Genomic DNA, 17,978 nt, shown 5'->3' on the forward strand with positions numbered 1-17,978 from the left:
TGGATGACAAGATGAGTAATTCACCTTCAGGCTACTTTCCAGCTGTATTGTGGATTGACACTAACAGAGCGTTCTCCTTTCCTGTACTTCCTTAGTTGTATTTTCTGACAATGAGTGTCTGGTTGGTAACAGTTACTGACTAAGGTCTGCGCCCCCCTATCGATCGCACGCCCCTCCATCACATGTTCATCAGCCTGCCCACCACGTTGATCCACCGCTGTCCCTGGCATGCAGGGCAGTGGAGGAAGACAGCCAGAGTCAGGCCATGGGAAAGCTGGAGAGTAGTGGCAGTGAGTGGGGTCTAGGCTGCCCTGGGGTCGCAGGCATCACAACACCTGTAAGTGCATGGAACACAACCCTCTTGACTGATACCTCGGGCCAGGAGTTCATCTATAAAATAACGGGGAGAAAAAGTTGGAGGGGTCCGTGGAAAAAAAGGGGGGAGTTGATGCATCTTCTCCTAGGGGGCTAGGAGTGTGTTTCCAGCCATAGCTAGATTTCCTCTGAGCCCCATAAGTCAGGGGAAGAGAGGCTGTTAGCATCGGCGTTAAGGTCCAGGTCATCCCGAATAGACTTGTCCCGATGGTAATCCATCCTTTAACTCGTTCTGCAGCACTGTGTTTAAAGCACCGCCGCTTAGAATGATGTGGAGCCGTTTCACCCCGACTGCAACCACAACAGAAGGACAGGCAGTGTGGAGGTTGGATTATTATGTTCCTGGACTCATTAAGTCATACCACTGTTAAGGAAATAGCAATATATAAAAGCAGCACATACGTGAATACATACAATGCATGCACCTAGAGATGTTCAGTCTTTACGTGAATTCTAAGACGGCGTTGTATTCTCTCTTTAGAATTTTACATTTTCAATTTTTATTTCTAACACTAGGGAATATTGAAAAGAAAACAAATGAATTAAAAAGCGCAGGAATTCACAGCACTCACAGGGATTACAGGCACAAGCAAATATCCAGCCAGAGTGGGATATATGCATTCAATTATACATTCACTATATGTAGCTTCCACTGAGCAGGGACAGTGTGGGGACCAGAGGTGGGTTACCGGCATCCATGAATGTGGCTTTCCTTTCGCTGGCCTCCCTAGAATCTTTTCCCTTTAAGAGACATTTAATTAAGCAAGAGCGAAATAAGTTGTTTGTCTAAAAAGAAAGAAATCGAACGGAGGTGGATTGATTAAGGAGGCAGAGTGACGAGAAGTGTGAAAAAAAGGCCAGGAACACGATAAAGAGAGAGCTGAGAGCTGAGTAAAATGAACAGTTACTGTAACCTCCACGACAGAGAGACAGCAAAAACAATGAAATAGACAGATCAGATCTCTGATTAAATCAGACTTCTGATTCAATTTGGCCACCCATGATCAAATCATTGGCACTAAAGCGCTGCACGTTCAAAGTGGATGGGCTACGATATGGGCCTGGGAAATACAAAGACATGGGGGAAGGATCCCATGGTTGTGAAGGAATTTAATAAGTCGGACCCACATGACATAATGCTTTGAACAGAGGACACACAGTCCCTAGGACTAAGTGTCTTCAATCAGATGCTATTGAAAGATACCACTCAGGTGACATACTTTTATAGCTTTATACTTCAAATGAATGATGAAATAAGATTCCACATTTTAGGGAAACCATCCCAAATATGCATTTTTGATGAAGGTAACAGCCTCTAGGTAGGCCTCTCTGGTTCTCTGGACACTCCAGGAAGAGATGAACGTGAATAGGCCCTAATGAGGCGGTACTAAAAGATGGGTTGTTCAGCAAGTGCATAATCAAGGTCAAACGCAAGAAAATCTGGAGTGGTGATGGGGTTTAATGTTTTTCCAGTGGCCCCATGCACATTATCCTCATCACCAACAGCATCAATGAAAATGGAATCCAGGTATGTGTCTATTACTTTTCCCCCCTACTTGTTTTATGGCAGCATTCATCATCACTAATGTGACTAATAGCATCTTAATATCAACGAAAAGACACACAGCAGAAAACTGGAGGCAAGGGAAAGAAACAGAGTGAAATGAAGTGGGATATGATGGGAAGGTGCTGGCGACCTAATGGCTAAGCAGATATGGTGGTTGAGTACAGGCAGGTTATTACTGTCATCTGTTTAACTGTTTAGCTTAAACAGAAAATAAATCTTTGTTTCCACAAAACAACAATTTGCCTGTCTGGTGTAAATGCTAAAACCGTAGGAGCAAATATACCAGGATTACTGATCAATCCAATCTGTTTTCCATTTACAGATAGTATTTGTAGATTTTGTGTATGATTGTATTGTTAATAAACTATCATCATGGGTGAGCTGGCGCCATTCCTGCCAACGGGGAACAAAGCAGCAGAGTGCACGAAAAAAGTGGACTCGTTCAGAGAAACGTCCATTAGTATATTCACAAGGCACCACTTTGTGCCGGCGAGAAATGGTTGATGACGATCTACCTGCAGACTCACCGAAGCAGATGAAAACGATGGTTGGTGGGAGGGTTAGTGCGCCAGTGCAATAATTGACGCTAACTGCGGATGGAAGAGCCCGCGGACTGATGACATCGATTGAGGAATGTTCAAGATGCTAGAGAGATATATAAATGTGGTCTGTTGGAAAAAACGTGTTTGGGATGGACATGATGGTTCCAGCATTATATCCAAGCTGTAATGTAAAAGTTAATGATTACGCGTTAAAGTCAAGAATTATTGCACTTTTTCTATTTGGTTGTTTGACAGACACATGAGAAAATGTTTTGTAGTCAAATATTTTATTCCAAAATGCTGTTTGTTTTGTTGGGTTCCGCATTGGAACGAGATGGAATATTCATGAATTAAATAATCGTTAAAGAAATAAAAGAAAATGTGAGACAGAGGAAATGTACTAAACTGAGTAATACCTTATTGTTATCTTTATTCTCCCAGTCATTGTGAACATAGGCCAACAGAAGACAAAACAAATTGAATTTCTTCGTTGAGTCAAAGCTCATTCCACTTATAAATGAGGCTTTGTTACTTTACAAAGTTTTCTGACAACGTTGACAATAGTGTCATTGTCAGGGCCAGAGAACATGAAGCATGTTGAAAAAAGCATTGAAGGTTTTTGCTTTCTTTAAGTGTTCTCATAGACTACTTAGAGATAATATTCATCCCCATAATAAAACCTGGTCTTGCTCGACAAAGGCATCCCTCAACTTATAATTGAAATCGTTATACAGTAATATAGATCTCTCTCTCGTCAATGTCACACTCTACGACATTAAGTTGAAATGATGTTCGAGGAGAAAAAGTTCACAAGTTAAATATATTTTAACCGATGTGAGTTTTCTTTGTGTGAAGGTAAAACGTAACATTTTCATGCACCCATGCAGTCACTTTCTGAACATGTGACACTCACAACAACCCTAAGAACTTCAGAGTCAATATTCAATTAGCGAGCACACCTTCTTAACACATCGCCATATCTCATTTCACTCATCTCAGTTGGTGCGTCGGCCCGTCGTATTCTTAGACAATTAATGCCTCACAATTAGTTGGCCCCTGCTGGTCAGGGCAGCGCTAATGAGTATGATGTAATTACTAGAGGCCTTGGGGTGCACATGGCCTAACAGGAGGAGGTGGAACAAAGAGAGAGAGGGATTGAGAGAGAGACACACAGAGATATGGAGATGGGGAGACTTTGTAAGAAAGAAAGGGAGAGGGATAGAGTGGGAGGAGAGAGGGAGAAAGAGAGATGGAGATAGATGGAATGGGAGATAGATCGAGTGGGATGGGGAGAGAGGGAGATAGATAGAGTGGGATGGAAAGAGAGAGTGGGAGATACATAGAGTGGGAGGGAGAGAGAGAGAGAGAGGGAGATAAGTAGGGTGGGAGGGAGAGAGAGGGAGATAGATAGGGTGGGGGCAATGGAGGGATGGAATAATAGTGCCAGGGATAGACCACAGAGTCATTTTGAAAAGGAAAGACGTGCTAATGATATTGATGGCTCTCACTTTGAGTGAGATTACGACTTGGTGTAATAATTATTGATAGATCATTTCTTGTGATGGAGGTGTTATAATGGCCTCAACAATTATGTCCATGCCACAGGTGCATTGTGTGTACACAAATTGGACCCTCCAAATAGGCTAATCATCAAGCCAGCTGATAGGTGGTTGGGAGAAACATTAGCATGTGAAGAACAACTTCAAATTGTCATAGAGCAACCTAAGTGGTTCAATGTAGAGATTAGGGAAGCAATGGATGATAAGGCTTCTACTCGAAACCTTGTCCTACACAGAAGTGGTTTGTGTGAAGTACTTAAGAAATTTTCAATGGAAGCCTTTGGTATTCTCAGCTGCACTTGCTCATTCTATTGAAAAGGTGTAGGGAAATAATACATTTCCCTAATTTTGAAATGTCGAGTGATAATATTATTGAAAAATATGTGTTTTCTCATGTGGATATTTCTTCCAAATAAAGTAAGTAAAGTAAAGAGCTTTCCCTTTTATAAGATATTTCCTTCATGTTCTTGTTACCACGCATAGCTACGTTTGTATATACAGATACAGACATAACCACGTATGTCTCTAGACATCTAGACATAACCATGTATGTCTTTAGACATACAGCTACATACCTAACCATGCATAATGTATTATTTGGACGAGAGTGCAAATGGTAATACTGAGATATGGATTTCCAGAAACGGCTTGAATGTAAAATCTTTTTGTTTCATGAGCTGGTGACCTTGAACAATGACATAACCCACTCTGTCTGAGCAGGTACCTGCGTATGTGCGTTTGTGTGTGTGTGTGTGTGTGTGTGTGTGTGTGTGTGTGTGTGTGTGTGTGTGTGTGTGTGTGTGTGTGTGTGTGTGTGTGTGTGTGTGTGTTTGTGTGTGTGTACGTGTTTGTGTGTTTCCATGTTATATTTAGCTGTTTGAGTGGGACAGGTGAAACTAGGTTAGTCTGTAATCTAAGATAGCGTACAATGGCTCAACGAATCTCTTGTCATAGTCGCAACACTGTATTCATCTGAGTTCCTTCCCTCACTCCCTGCGACGCTAACCCTTATATTGTGTTAAATCACACATAAGATAACCACCAATCCATTGCAAAATATCCCTAACAACCCCTGCCTGGATGCAGCTTGAAAATAAATATGTGAAAGTGTGTGTGTCTGTGTGTGTGTCTGTGTGTGCGCATCTGGCGCGGGTGTGTGTTTGCATGTGTGTCCATTCACCCTGGTTTGGCCTCATTTTCCGCACCAGGTCATCCATGTATTCCAATAACAATACACACAGAAACCCCTGCGCCTATATAATTGTGCTTATAACAATTTCATGAGAGTGACAAAACACCTCATGAATAACCTGCGAGCCGGATGGAGGGGATACGAGAGCTGGGTTGAATGGGTGTGTGTGTGTGTGTGTGTGTGTGTGTGTGTGTGTGTGTGTGTGTGTGTGTGTGTGTGTGTGTGTGTGTGTGTGTGTGTGTGTGTGTGTGTGTGCATGTTTAATGAGTGACTGACCTCCACGAGCTTGTTGGCGTGCTCACGGAACACCTGGGCGTACTCTTTGACCTCCTTCTCGTTGCCGCTCTTGGCCGCCTCGATGAGCACCAGCAGGGGCACGTTGGTCTCCAGGAAGGAGTCGGAGATGTGGTCCATAACCGCCTTCCTCAGCTGCAGGACGACAAAACAAACAGGGGGTCAGACCGCTGCCCAGTGTGGGACGCGGATCATCCTACCGCCCTGAGCAAGGATCAGCTCATAGGATCGGTTAAAGGTGCTGTAGGCCCACACGCAAGAGCTGCCTCTTGTTGCTGAAGCTGTAGCCAATCCGTCAGCTGTTATGGAGGGAAATGCACCGTGAGCATTTCTGTTGCAGGCGGATTTCAGTGATTTGAAATTCAGCCGATTCTGTAGACAGTTGGACAGAGGATGAAATCTTGTGTCCGGTATTGGCTTGGAGAGGAACATGGAGCCATTGAACCGTCCTGCCTCATGATCGTAGTAAACCCAGTGATATACTCCTACAGTAGACGGGGGAGACGGAGGAAGAGCATTTGACTGAGACCATAAATACACAAGTCGACGCCCCTCGGGCCCTCTTAGTGGGGAACTCTTCTGCATCCCATATCTGTTTATGGAATCATTGACTGCCAAACTGCAGGAATACTGGTTCTTTTCTCAGGGAGTAAATGGACAGGGATGCTACGCGGAGAAGATATCTAGCCGGGGAAGGAGGCCAGAGGGAACAGTATAGGAACCATAAAAGACAGGCACTTTATCTTACACACAGGAATTTAGCTGGCTGTCGCCAGAGTTCAAGCAGATAAGCATGCACATACTAAACACCTCCTCACGCCAGAAAACACACACACACTCACACACACACACACACACACACACACACACACACACACACACACACACACACACACACACACACACACACACACACACACAATCGTGCGTACAGAGACACACACACACACACACACACACACACACACACACACACACACACACACACACACACACACACACACACACACACACACACACACATAAGTGTACAAACAAACACACACACAAACATGCACACAGACACATAGACATATACACAGATACACACAAAGACATACACATGCACACCACTAGACATTTAATGATGTCAGAACCTCTCAACTCTAGAAGCCTCGGTAATATTTTAGAAATGCATTAGAAAATAAATTGTTTGCATTGATAATATTGTATTTGTTTAAACCACTTTTTGGGTACTTTTTGGGTGAGGTTTCCTGAACGGCAATCGGGGAACACATGCAGGAGTATTTGCTAAGGATATATTACAAGAGCGTCATAAAGGGCCAGCAGGAGGTAGTGATTCAGTTGAGGGTTTGTGAGGAGCTCTGATACAGATGAGTGATTTCCTACGTCTTCGCTGCTCTTGCACCATCAGCATCCCAATGCCCACACAGACACACACACAAACACACACACTCACACTCACACACACACACACACACACACACACACACACACACACACACACACACACACACACACACACACGCACGCACTAACAGCTCACCCACAGAAATCCATCTGCAATCTCCAGGTCTCAGCGCCTTTCAAATCCCACTCCCTCCATCTCTCTGTTAACCCCTCACTCCCTCCATTCTTCGCACACACACACACACACACTGACTTCCTGCTTCGAGAAAAGCACCAAACTAACTTTGAGCGGTGTGGAGTTGCAGTTGTCAGGCTAGGTCATTGGGGTAAGGGGTCATTGGAGATTATTTCAGAAGTTAATATAGAGGCCCAATGTGGATTGGAACCCATCATCTTTCACCGTTCTTCATCTCGTCTCACACATGGGAGTACACATGTCATTATGTTGTAACACATGTCTCTATATGCATATTTATAATGCCTATATTTACTTTTTGCCTTTACATTTCTACTGCCCACATTGTGTTTATAGATATATTTCCTGTAGATGTTTGCTTTATGTTTCATTAAAAAAAAAAAATTGACTTCCTCATTTTCTGTTAGTCTAATAGTTGGTCTCTTCCATTATGCATCCTTCCCCTTACTTTCTTAAGGCATTACAGGAGAAGAAATATTTCATGTATAACATTGATCAAGGATAGGACCCCCGAGGAGAAGGGTTTCCTGCATAATAGGGATCAAGGATAGGACAGGAGGAAGACTGTTTCCTGCATAATGCACATGAAGGAAAGAACAAGAGGGGGAGAGTTTCCTGTCTAAAATTGATGGCCAGCAGGACAAGCGATAGGGTGGTTCCTGTCTAATAGTGGCGGTTGGAAGGGAGTAAGCAGTTAAACAAATCAAAGCGTGGATTCACTTCAAAAAGCAAGGCAGAGGTCTTTGTTGCTTGGGAACCTGGTTTGATCTACAAGGATAAGGTTATTCTATATTGATGTCTTTCATTTTTATCGGGCCGTTGCTTCTTGCATTATTAGTCAACTGCTCTTCTCCCAGTGAGGCCTACGAATCAATTACATGTTTTGTGTTGTTGAAAATGATAAAAACTGATTGGAAAAAAGTGAATCTTTTCACTTTCCTAAACATTTATGCAAAGGTATGCACCAGCCCGGCAAGAGCAACTGACACCTCTGCCATGATTCAAAGCTCCTAAATGAGCGGGGTTATGTCAGAAGAGAAATAGTTTGATTTAAGGACACTGTTTAGTTGGGAAAGTCTGTCTTCACCCGTGCTTGAAACGCATGACACGTACACCTTGGGCCGGTGTATGGCATTTTCTTATAAAAATGTCAAGCCCTGTTCAATGTTACACACCTCAGTGGTATTACTAGGAGACTGCCCGTACAACAGGGATTGGCATCGATTTTGAACTAAACAAATAGTTTGTTTATACAATCTTCAACACCAGACTTTGCCCTTAGCTCCCTACAAGGATAATGTCCTCTTACACATGATGGTGACACAGTGTAATGCACTGTGGGTGCAATGTGGATCCTGCTGCTTCTGCCATTGCAAAAAGATAAAGCCACACTAACCCTTTTCGCACTGTCTCAGTGGCCTTACTTGACAAGTGGACGTGTGTTGAAGTGTCTGGGCTCTCGTTCCCTTTTGTCTTGTAGCTGTCGTGGAGTCAGGCGATCATATTTAAAGACAGATCCTCGGAATGCACATCAGAGGAAGCCATAAACAGGACAGCAGCGAGAGCAGTGTACAACCGAAACGTTGTAGCAGAACATTACATGGTGCGCTCTGGGTAACGAAGATCCTTGACATTTGGTTTAACAGGCTTTTTTTAAAAGATCACAATGGACTAGGCTATGGGAAAGCAATTCTTCCGCAGGAAAGCAAGTCAGCAAGAGATGCTGGGGGTGTGTTTATGGATCGCTATGCATAGCAGCAGTAGCTATTCTATCAGCATTATACCAGTGGTACTTCAGGAATTGGTCCTGGTATTCTGAAATCTGGTCTGTGCAAAATGCTGATGCATTTATTTTCTTGACTTCTTAAACTTCCAAGAATCCTCTTCATTGTATTTTATTAGTTATAACATGTATTTTAGTCTGAACCGTACTGTGACCTTAACATTATGACTTAAACCTTACATTGTGAAGGCCCATTTGTATTGGGAGAACTGAACGATTGTTTCCCTCAGGGATCAATAAGGTCGACTGTATCTATATCTTGAATAGATCTGATTCTTCCAGGGATAGGCAGATAGGAGTTATATTTGAATTCATAACATGCAAAGTTAATAATTATAGACTTTAGAAACTTCAGCCAGTCCAAATGTTTGGATGACTACAATTATACATAATATATTTATGTTCACTGACGCTGATCACTGAAAGTCTGGTTTAATTAATCTGCCCTACAGTATTTTCCTATTAACCTTTTTAATTATATAGTGTCTTCTACCAACACAACGCCTATTCGTTTTTTCTTCATAAAAAGTTTATTTGTGTGCAATTAACTTATTGAACTATTAAATGCTAGTCTTTTAATGCTATGTTCATGTGCATCTACTGCCACATTAACAATTATTATGGGGAGTCCAAATACCTTATCAAGTGATTTGGATTAACGGACAAACAAACCGCATGAACCTGAGGCAGTCAGAGTAGTTGTGGGGGGGGGGGGTCTTTAAAGATTGGCACTTTGTTTTATTATGGGTGTCTTCGTTCACAGCCGGGACGATGTCTTTAGCATTCATAGCGAGTCATGACCTTATATTTATAGAGAGGCAGCAGGCCAGGTTGATTGCTACAGTGTGTCCTGTCCTAGCCACTGTGGTACAACAGTTTTGATGTCGAGAGCTTAAATCCAGGTTTGAGGTGGCTCCACAGAAGTGTGGTTTGATTTTGTTCATGCGACTCAAACAAATAGGCGAGTCGATATACCTTGATAAGGAATCCTTTGAACATGAAACAGAGTCTTTTGAAAGGTGGTTTGTCTTCGCATGTGTCCCACCACCTGCTGAATTACTTCCAGTGCCGTTCATTAACGTGTTCAAAATACATGTTTGTATCCCTGGGGACGAAATTAATTTTATGCACACTTATTTTATGAGAGAACAGGACATGATACGTTTCTTTTGAAGTAGGTAAAAAAATTGATCAGTCGGTTCGCCAAGTTGAAGTAAAAGTAGTAATCATGAGCAAATTATAAAAAATCTTTGGAGTAGGGTTGCACTGGTTGCATTTTTGGACGTTTGAATGTAAAAAAAGGTTTCAAGTGTTCAGTCGCTATGCCAAAGAACAAAGTCAAATGCAGCATAAGGACACTTAAATGATTCAACCTTCACATCTCACCGATTTCGTCTGGAATGAGGAATAATCCTCCTCCCTAACGCTCCTCCACATGCAGACGCATTCAAAGTGCATCACGGTATCTTCATTATGCCCATTCATAATCCCTCTGTGTATGATCGGCATTGCCTGGTGTGAATTGCTATGCAGCGATATGGAGACACAGCTGAGAGAGGATAGGGTGGATTACACCACACGGAGAAGTCCCTGCAGTGGAACACACACACACACACACACACACACACACACACACACACACACACACACATACACACACACACACACACACACACACACACACACACACACACACACACACACACACACACGTACACGCACACAGACACAGGCACACACACGTACACGCACGGAAAAACGCAGACAAAAACACCCTTCATACACACACACACACACACACACACACACACACACACACACACACACACACACACACACACACACACACACACACACACACACACACACACACACACACACACACACACACACACAGTCTCTCTTTCTCTTGGGGGGGCTGAGCCGGAGGTTAGCGTCAACATCAATAACGGTGGAGGGAGTGGGGAGACATTCACAAGGGCTTGATGTGCCATTGAGGGTTATAATAAAATACCTGGCTGACACCTTGTCAGGCTACATTCTGACGCTACTCTAACGGCAGGGCGGAGTCACCGGATAGAAACTGCATTGAAATACAAATGTTAGTGCTTTCACTTTTTTACGTTTGCTGTGGCAGCAAATGCAGGCAGGGGCTTTGGAGTGAAAAGCGGTGGCACTTCGTTTTGAAACATCTCAAGGACCAAACACAAACAGGGAGGTCTGGCTAATTCCGTGCCTTGAATCAAGTTACTGTAAGGGATGCGAATAACAACATACATTTTCTAAGGAAATCTTGCGACCATCGCTTTTCACAAACCCCCCTCAAGGACTTCAGCTGGGTTACTGCCTTTAGCAGCATGACTGATTCAGAAGGCCATCAGGGGCCAAGTGCAACCTTTAAAACACATCCAGCAGGGAGCCAGGGAGCCCCAAACCAGGAAGGTTCAATCTGCTGGAAATCTGGACCGAGTGAAAATCATGACGTATGATACTGAGATCAGAGTAGTTTTGTCGTCCGCAGGGCACAGGGTCGTTTAGGGGCTGGGGTGACGGTGTAGGCCTATCTGAGTTCAAATTGTGTAGGATCAAACCGTTTGCTCAATGGCTAATCAGAAAAATAGTAAATGGTGTATGAAAGCACTGCAGCGTCTCCTACAGATATAAACAGAGGAACGTGTCCATTATGGTGGGATATTCATATTTAATGAATAAACCAATTAGATTGCAGCGTTTACGAAGGGCTGAGGGCTTCGTGACAGCTGTTCCTTCGATGACGCTCCCCCCACCCCAAAAATACAAATAAAACAGCTGTACTAATCAACAAAGTAATTGTGTGAATGGTGAAGATTTTAATGTCCCTAAAAAAGCTATTTAAGGGGAAATTGATGTTCTAAGGGGTTTAAGGTATCAGCCATCAGTCAAACAGCCGCCCAGGGAGAGCAGTTGACAGATGCATTCATTAAGGACAGGATGACAAGCACACGGCTCATCTCCAGCTAGTGTATTGGCATGACGACAAGGGGATAGCTAATTACAGGGAGCGGATGTGTCTAAACACACTTCGTATGTGACATAGCATGGAACTAATAAAACTGAGTTCCCAACTGCAGTGATTTCCTCCCTCTTCAAAATAATTTGAGATGGGCATCCTCGCTAGTCAAACTCTGTTAGTCTTTTTCATCTGGTTCGTTTAATTTCAATCTTTAACTTATTTCTAAAGGTGTCCTTATGTTGGCACTTTTCAATCTTGGTATTATTCGAACTTTAGGTAACAATGCATCTGTCTTCACATTTCAAAGCAACATCTCTTAGGCTTGAATGCACAGAGGGAGAAATATATTATATCATATAGTTTGCTTTCAGTAGTCCAATTTACCAATTGTGAATGCCAGGCAATGTCTAAAGTGCGCCTATTCAGTCATCAAGATCATGATGTATTTCTTACTTTATCCTTTTCAATCTGTAGATAGGAACGAATTGTACCCCTTTACGTTGAATTGCATACGCTAAAACCATCTGTTGTTTATCATTTACCATGTCATAATCATCTATATAAAAAACAAAACTCCCCAATTATAGCCTCATTAGTTGTTCTTATTTTGAATGATCTTAGTTGACACTTTAATTCTGTTGATAGAAAAATCTGAACGTATTTCCTGCTGAACGGGGTCTTAGTGTCTGGCTAAACCTGTGTTTTACACTTGACACCTAAAGTGTGCTGTTAGTATGGGCCTGCCAGCGCTGCAGGAGTGAAACGCAGGGGAAACATGTTACTGGTGGAACGGAATCACGGCTGACTTACACGAGTAAATCAAGACCATCAACCCGTTTTCATTTCCTTTAAACCACTTTACTGATCCAAAGAGCGAAGAGGTTTACGTCATAAACAGCTTCCCCGCCGCAACACTTCGATGAATAAAGACATAAATGTCTAAGAAAGTTCCCTGGTCTTTTGACTGCTAAATCCTCCTCTTTTTCCCCTCTTCTCATCATCTTTGTTTATGTGTATGTTCCTTGGTTGTAGATTTGCATTTCCCCCCATCCCTCCCTCCTAATTTATTCATTTAATTCCTGTCGGTTCAACCTCTCGCAGGTACCCCATCTTCCTGTGCAGTCCTGTTGTGGCTGCCTTCGTTCGGTACTACTGAGCAGTGCAGCCATTGTTGTGGTGGCTATGAGTCAGGGCGCATAGAGAATTGATTTTCACCCCCGTAGATGCATTGCATGCCTGGAGCTGGGCTTGTGCTGTGTTGTACCTTCTGTGTGCTCCCCAACAACAACAACCACAATAACAGCAGCATCAACAGCAACAACGGGGACAACAAAGAAGAAGCTCTTTGGCGGTGACATCCTCAAGGTCACACAGCTTGCATCTGATCTCCATCTTTTTCTTTTTTAATGGAGGGCTGCGCTTGAGTCCCTCCTACCACATCACATCCGTTCACATTTACGCCAGCCAGACTGAGCGATGGAAAGGTGCGTTGTGTGCCACAGACAACAGACCTCCCTATCTCTCAGGCGGTGTTTGGAGTGGAGGGGGGGGGTGGTGGTGGATAGGGGGAGGAGGGGGGGTCCGGGCTACCTAGAGCAGCTCCATACTCGACCCATCTGCCTCGCCTAACTCCTAAATGGTTGACATGATTACAATATCACAACGCCGGTTGATTCCTGCCTGTCTCCGAGTGCTCGGGGGACCCCCACTCTGTCAAGCCCCCCCCCAGTCAGTACAGCATCCTTTTAGAGTGCCGTCTGACTGATGCCGGTGGTACCAGCGGGAGGCTCTTGTCCTGCCCTCCCATCCAGAATGATCCTCTTCTGCTCTGTGTGGTGTTCAGAGGGTGGCGCACGCCGCTACTCTGTTTGGGGAGAGCGCTTCCACTGGCGAACGACCCCTCTGTGCCCAACAAGAGAGGCCGGTTTGAAGCCTGACTTTCTCGGGGGAATTGATGTGGGAAACTTTTGATCTGCATTCATGTAACTGTATCGTTGTGCCCGTTCAGCCCTCAAAGTAGTTATTTGTGCGATGGATAAAATGTAATATTGCGTGCATGCACTGCTAAGACTTCAAGGACACAGCATGAGCTTGCTCGTATTATGTTGCATAACAATTGTTTCTTTCTGTCACGATCAACATTTCCTGTTGTTATAATGAAATACAATTTTAAGGTTTAAAAGATCATTTACTTGTTGTGTTACCATTGCAGACTAGTGCTGAATGGCAAAAGACGTAGTTTCCTTACTTCCCCACAATTGTCGGTGAAAATGGATCTTTTGTAACTCAGACAGAAATCATGTTCACGGACGACATATTGCATTACAATTGTGTTTGTTTTAGTAACTTTATGTCATTTCATTCTAATAATAGTCCCGGAGTAACATAACGTTCACTTGGTAATTTACTATTAGATGAGTTCACTATGCCAACAGCTGTGGTTAATGTTACACGGGGAATTGGCTGCCATCCGTGGTCAAAGCAATCATACTATAACTATATGAGCGGGTTATTCACAGACGGTCTGTTATCAGTATGTTGTTGAGAGAGAGCCAGCGTGAATCAATGTGTTGCATGCAGCTTTCCAATGAAATACGATTTGACCTATAATTCAATGTATGGGCAAGGCTATTAAACACAGATGGCGTTGTTCTCTTCTAAGGATAAAAAATATAAAGTAAACTCTGTGTGTGAAATACTGCGTTAGCTTGTTTGCCGGTATGAGCCACTTGTCGAAGTAGCAAATCGTATTAATTAGATCGATATTGAAATCGAATATTGATAAATGTGAACTCTAATGGATTACTGTTGCCCCAGAAGTAAGGGGTTAAAGGGCATATGACGCCATTGATCTTCGAACAAATGTATCGATACCGTGAATAAAACAATGAATTTATCCGGGTTTGAACATTGTTGGAAATAATGGTAATTTAAGTATACAACTCAACAAAATATACAACATAGTTCTAGCTGATTTTAGATATTTCATGCTGAAAGGTCTCTGATTAAACCTTTAAAAGGAAAATGAAAGCTATAGATCAGCCACTGCTGTTTAGAACTGCTGTTTAGGTACTGCTATAATAACTCTGCTACTCGTGTTATCAATAGCAGCTATTGATGATTTCAATAGAGCTGCAATCAATAACTTGAAGAGTGAATCGATGCACGTTCACCGTCTCACTTGGACCAACGGCGGACACTCAGCGCACAATAAGCTGAGGACGACTCATAACCTGTGAACGCTGATTGTTAAGCGATGCGGCGCTGTTGTTGCCGTGGTCAAGGTGAAGAGGTTGACAGCGCTCGAGGAGCAGGCTGATGTGTAGTGGTGGCGAGGTGTCACACAAGGCTCACCTGTCGACGCAGGTCCCGGGTCTTCTTTGTCATCTTGTCAATAGCAGAGTTCAGTGGGTCACCTTTCTCCTTCCTTCCAGTCTGCGGGCAGAGGAGGGAAAACAGGGCCGTTACCTCCCGTTCAGGGACCGTGGGGCGTGCACCAGGGGGGCCTTGACCCCCCCTCCCCCCCCAACACTTGGACAAACAGGAACACATCCCTGTAATTCTGCTCACTTTGGAAGTCTGGGTTTGTCATACGAGTTAAAGTAGAAGAAAGATGAAAAGACATGGGAACGCAAAGCAGCGGACGGAACAGAGACATCAACACACCAAGGGCTTGCCAGCAAACTGCACTGAGCAATGGTCGCTTTGCTGCTGAACCAATTACTTCAGAATATGTAAAGATAACAAACATTGTCCCTGCAGCGACCAAGTGCTGATTAATTAAATGGATTCCAGGAGAAAGAATATAAATTACGTATACATTATGTATGTACAATAGGTAAAATCCTCCTTTTGTTTATTGGAAGTATGCAATCGTTATTATAATACACAAACACCACATGGAAGTCATTGGTATACAGCCAAACCAACTCAAGCGAAGGAGTTGTTCACTGAAAAAGAGCGGTATGAATTGTCTGATGCACCGTGCAACATTTCAACAATTACATTAAACATTGAGGACCAAAAACCTTCACTAATTTCTACTACCCTTAAACACAAAGGCCACTTCCCTGTACGATCGATAAACGTTTCATTGCACAAGGAATTGTTCCTCTCGCCAGTAGGTCACTGGAAGATTGGGTTTAAACAACGCCTAAACGTGTCCACACTGCTCTGGACTCATGATAAAAGCAAGAGAAACCCACTTACGCTTATGTGCTTAAATAAAGAGGAAAGAAACACAGCCAGCACCATGTAAGCTAGCACCAAGGTTTTAGATATCATGGGTTTGTAATTGTTACACATCTCAATGTCTCTGTGCTGGCAACGCTGTTCTCTAAAAGAGCAGGGGACACGTTGGCACAATGACTTCTGCTTGTTAAGAAATAATTAAGGCTTTGCTTCATTGCCTCCTCTTCCCCCCCCCTCCTCCTCCCCCATTTCCCTCCTTCCCATCCTCTCTCTCCTCCCTTCCCTCCTCCTCTCTCCGTCACTCGACCTGTAGCCGCTTAGATCCTAATCCTAGCCCACCCCTCACACTTAGCGTCAGCGCTAAGCACTATTTACTCCACTGGCACCTGCTGTGGCATAAATTGAACAACCACCACATGCCTGCACCATGCTAATTGGGTGAACTGAAGAAGTGCAGTGTGAGAGGTGTGTATGACATTACCAAATACTTGTGAGAAAGGTGCACTTGGCACTTGAACGCACTTAGCGGCCATTTACAGCAACCGGCTCGATAAGCCAATGGAATTAATGTTTATGATGATGCATAACATGAGTATTAAATCCATTTAAAGGCATAAATCATTGTAGCCGAGTGCTATGGTTAGGATAAAATATCATAACGGAAAAACATTATTTATGTTTTTAAATACAATTTCACCACATCGTAGTACAGCCTAGCTTCAAGGTCAACATTTCCACACAAAGCACAATGGATTATATATATATATATTATTATCAATAGTATGAATTCAATGAAGACTAAGTGTTCAAAGAACTATGTTAACCATATAAATTAGCCCAGTGTGCAGCGTTAGCCCATATATGATCCAAGCCAGGGTATTTCAGCCTCATTTAAACCAGTTGCTTCATGGCTAACCTTAACCCTTAATGATCTGGTTTCATCCTAATGGCCTCTCAACACAACGGGCTGTGTGTCCAGCGCTCAGCTCAGCACAGTGAAGAAACAGGAAAAAAGAGAGACCACAATAGCATTGGGTTCTTGATAGGATTTCAAGCAAGCCATTTTGAAACTGAAACTGAACATCTCACTCTGGAATGTTCCCAGTGTGGCAGCACAGCGATAAGTACACATGCATATGTAACACACAAATCGGTCAACATAAAAAAATGAAGTATTTCTCTTGTGTAAACAGCTTCAAAACAACCCACTTAGTGCAAACATATTTTTTATTTATTTATTTTATTTTGTGACACACAGTGAAACTCCCTGGTTGACAATCAACGGACACAACTGTTGCTAGGTTACAGGCACAGTTATTTTGATGAGCGTTAAGAAACACAGCGGTATTATCCAAATTTGGTGCAACCAAAAAAATATGCATGATCAGGCTGAACCAAACGGAGCAGAAACAAACAAATTACTTATTACTAGAAAGTTCCAAAGATACAGACACTACGAGAGAAGATATCAGGGAATTGTAGTTTCTTGACTCAATACAATCATAGATAACACATGTAACTTAGTCTTCAGCTCTGAAAAGCATAAAGGGAGATTATCCCAGCAAAACAATTGTTGGTCCTATCCAAGGTTCCTTCATTCGCTTATACTCAAAACTTCCATCAAGGGCACTTAATAGGGAAGCCAAATTAATGGCTATATTTATTCAATTATCCATTCATTTTTCGACCCAAGCAGATGCAATAAACCACTCCACATTCAGTAATTTTCGGACTCTCTCCGAATAGACACTCGTAACAGAAATGAATGATGCATTTTGGCTCCCTTTGAATACGAACATACATCTTATGAGAGACACAATCTCCCTTCTTTGTAAACATATTTTCTCTACAGTGGAGACTGTATTAAAACAGATGTC

General features: G+C 43.0%; 1 protein-coding gene across 1 annotated transcript in view; it reads right to left on the reverse strand.

Annotated features, from left to right (window-relative positions):
* Positions 1-17,978, reverse strand: part of ctnna2 (catenin (cadherin-associated protein), alpha 2) — a 276,746-nt gene that overhangs the window by 44,048 nt on the left and 214,720 nt on the right. Inside the window, exons 8-9 of the mRNA XM_056587211.1 lie at positions 15,265-15,345; positions 5,512-5,664 (exon numbers count right to left, since the gene is read on the reverse strand). Coding sequence (XP_056443186.1) covers positions 5,512-5,664; positions 15,265-15,345 — 234 coding nt within the window. The remainder of the gene's footprint in view (positions 1-5,511; positions 5,665-15,264; positions 15,346-17,978) is intronic.

Source organism: Gadus chalcogrammus, chromosome 3, assembly GCF_026213295.1.
Source record: "Gadus chalcogrammus isolate NIFS_2021 chromosome 3, NIFS_Gcha_1.0, whole genome shotgun sequence".
Taxonomy (NCBI): Eukaryota; Metazoa; Chordata; class Actinopteri; order Gadiformes; family Gadidae; genus Gadus; species Gadus chalcogrammus.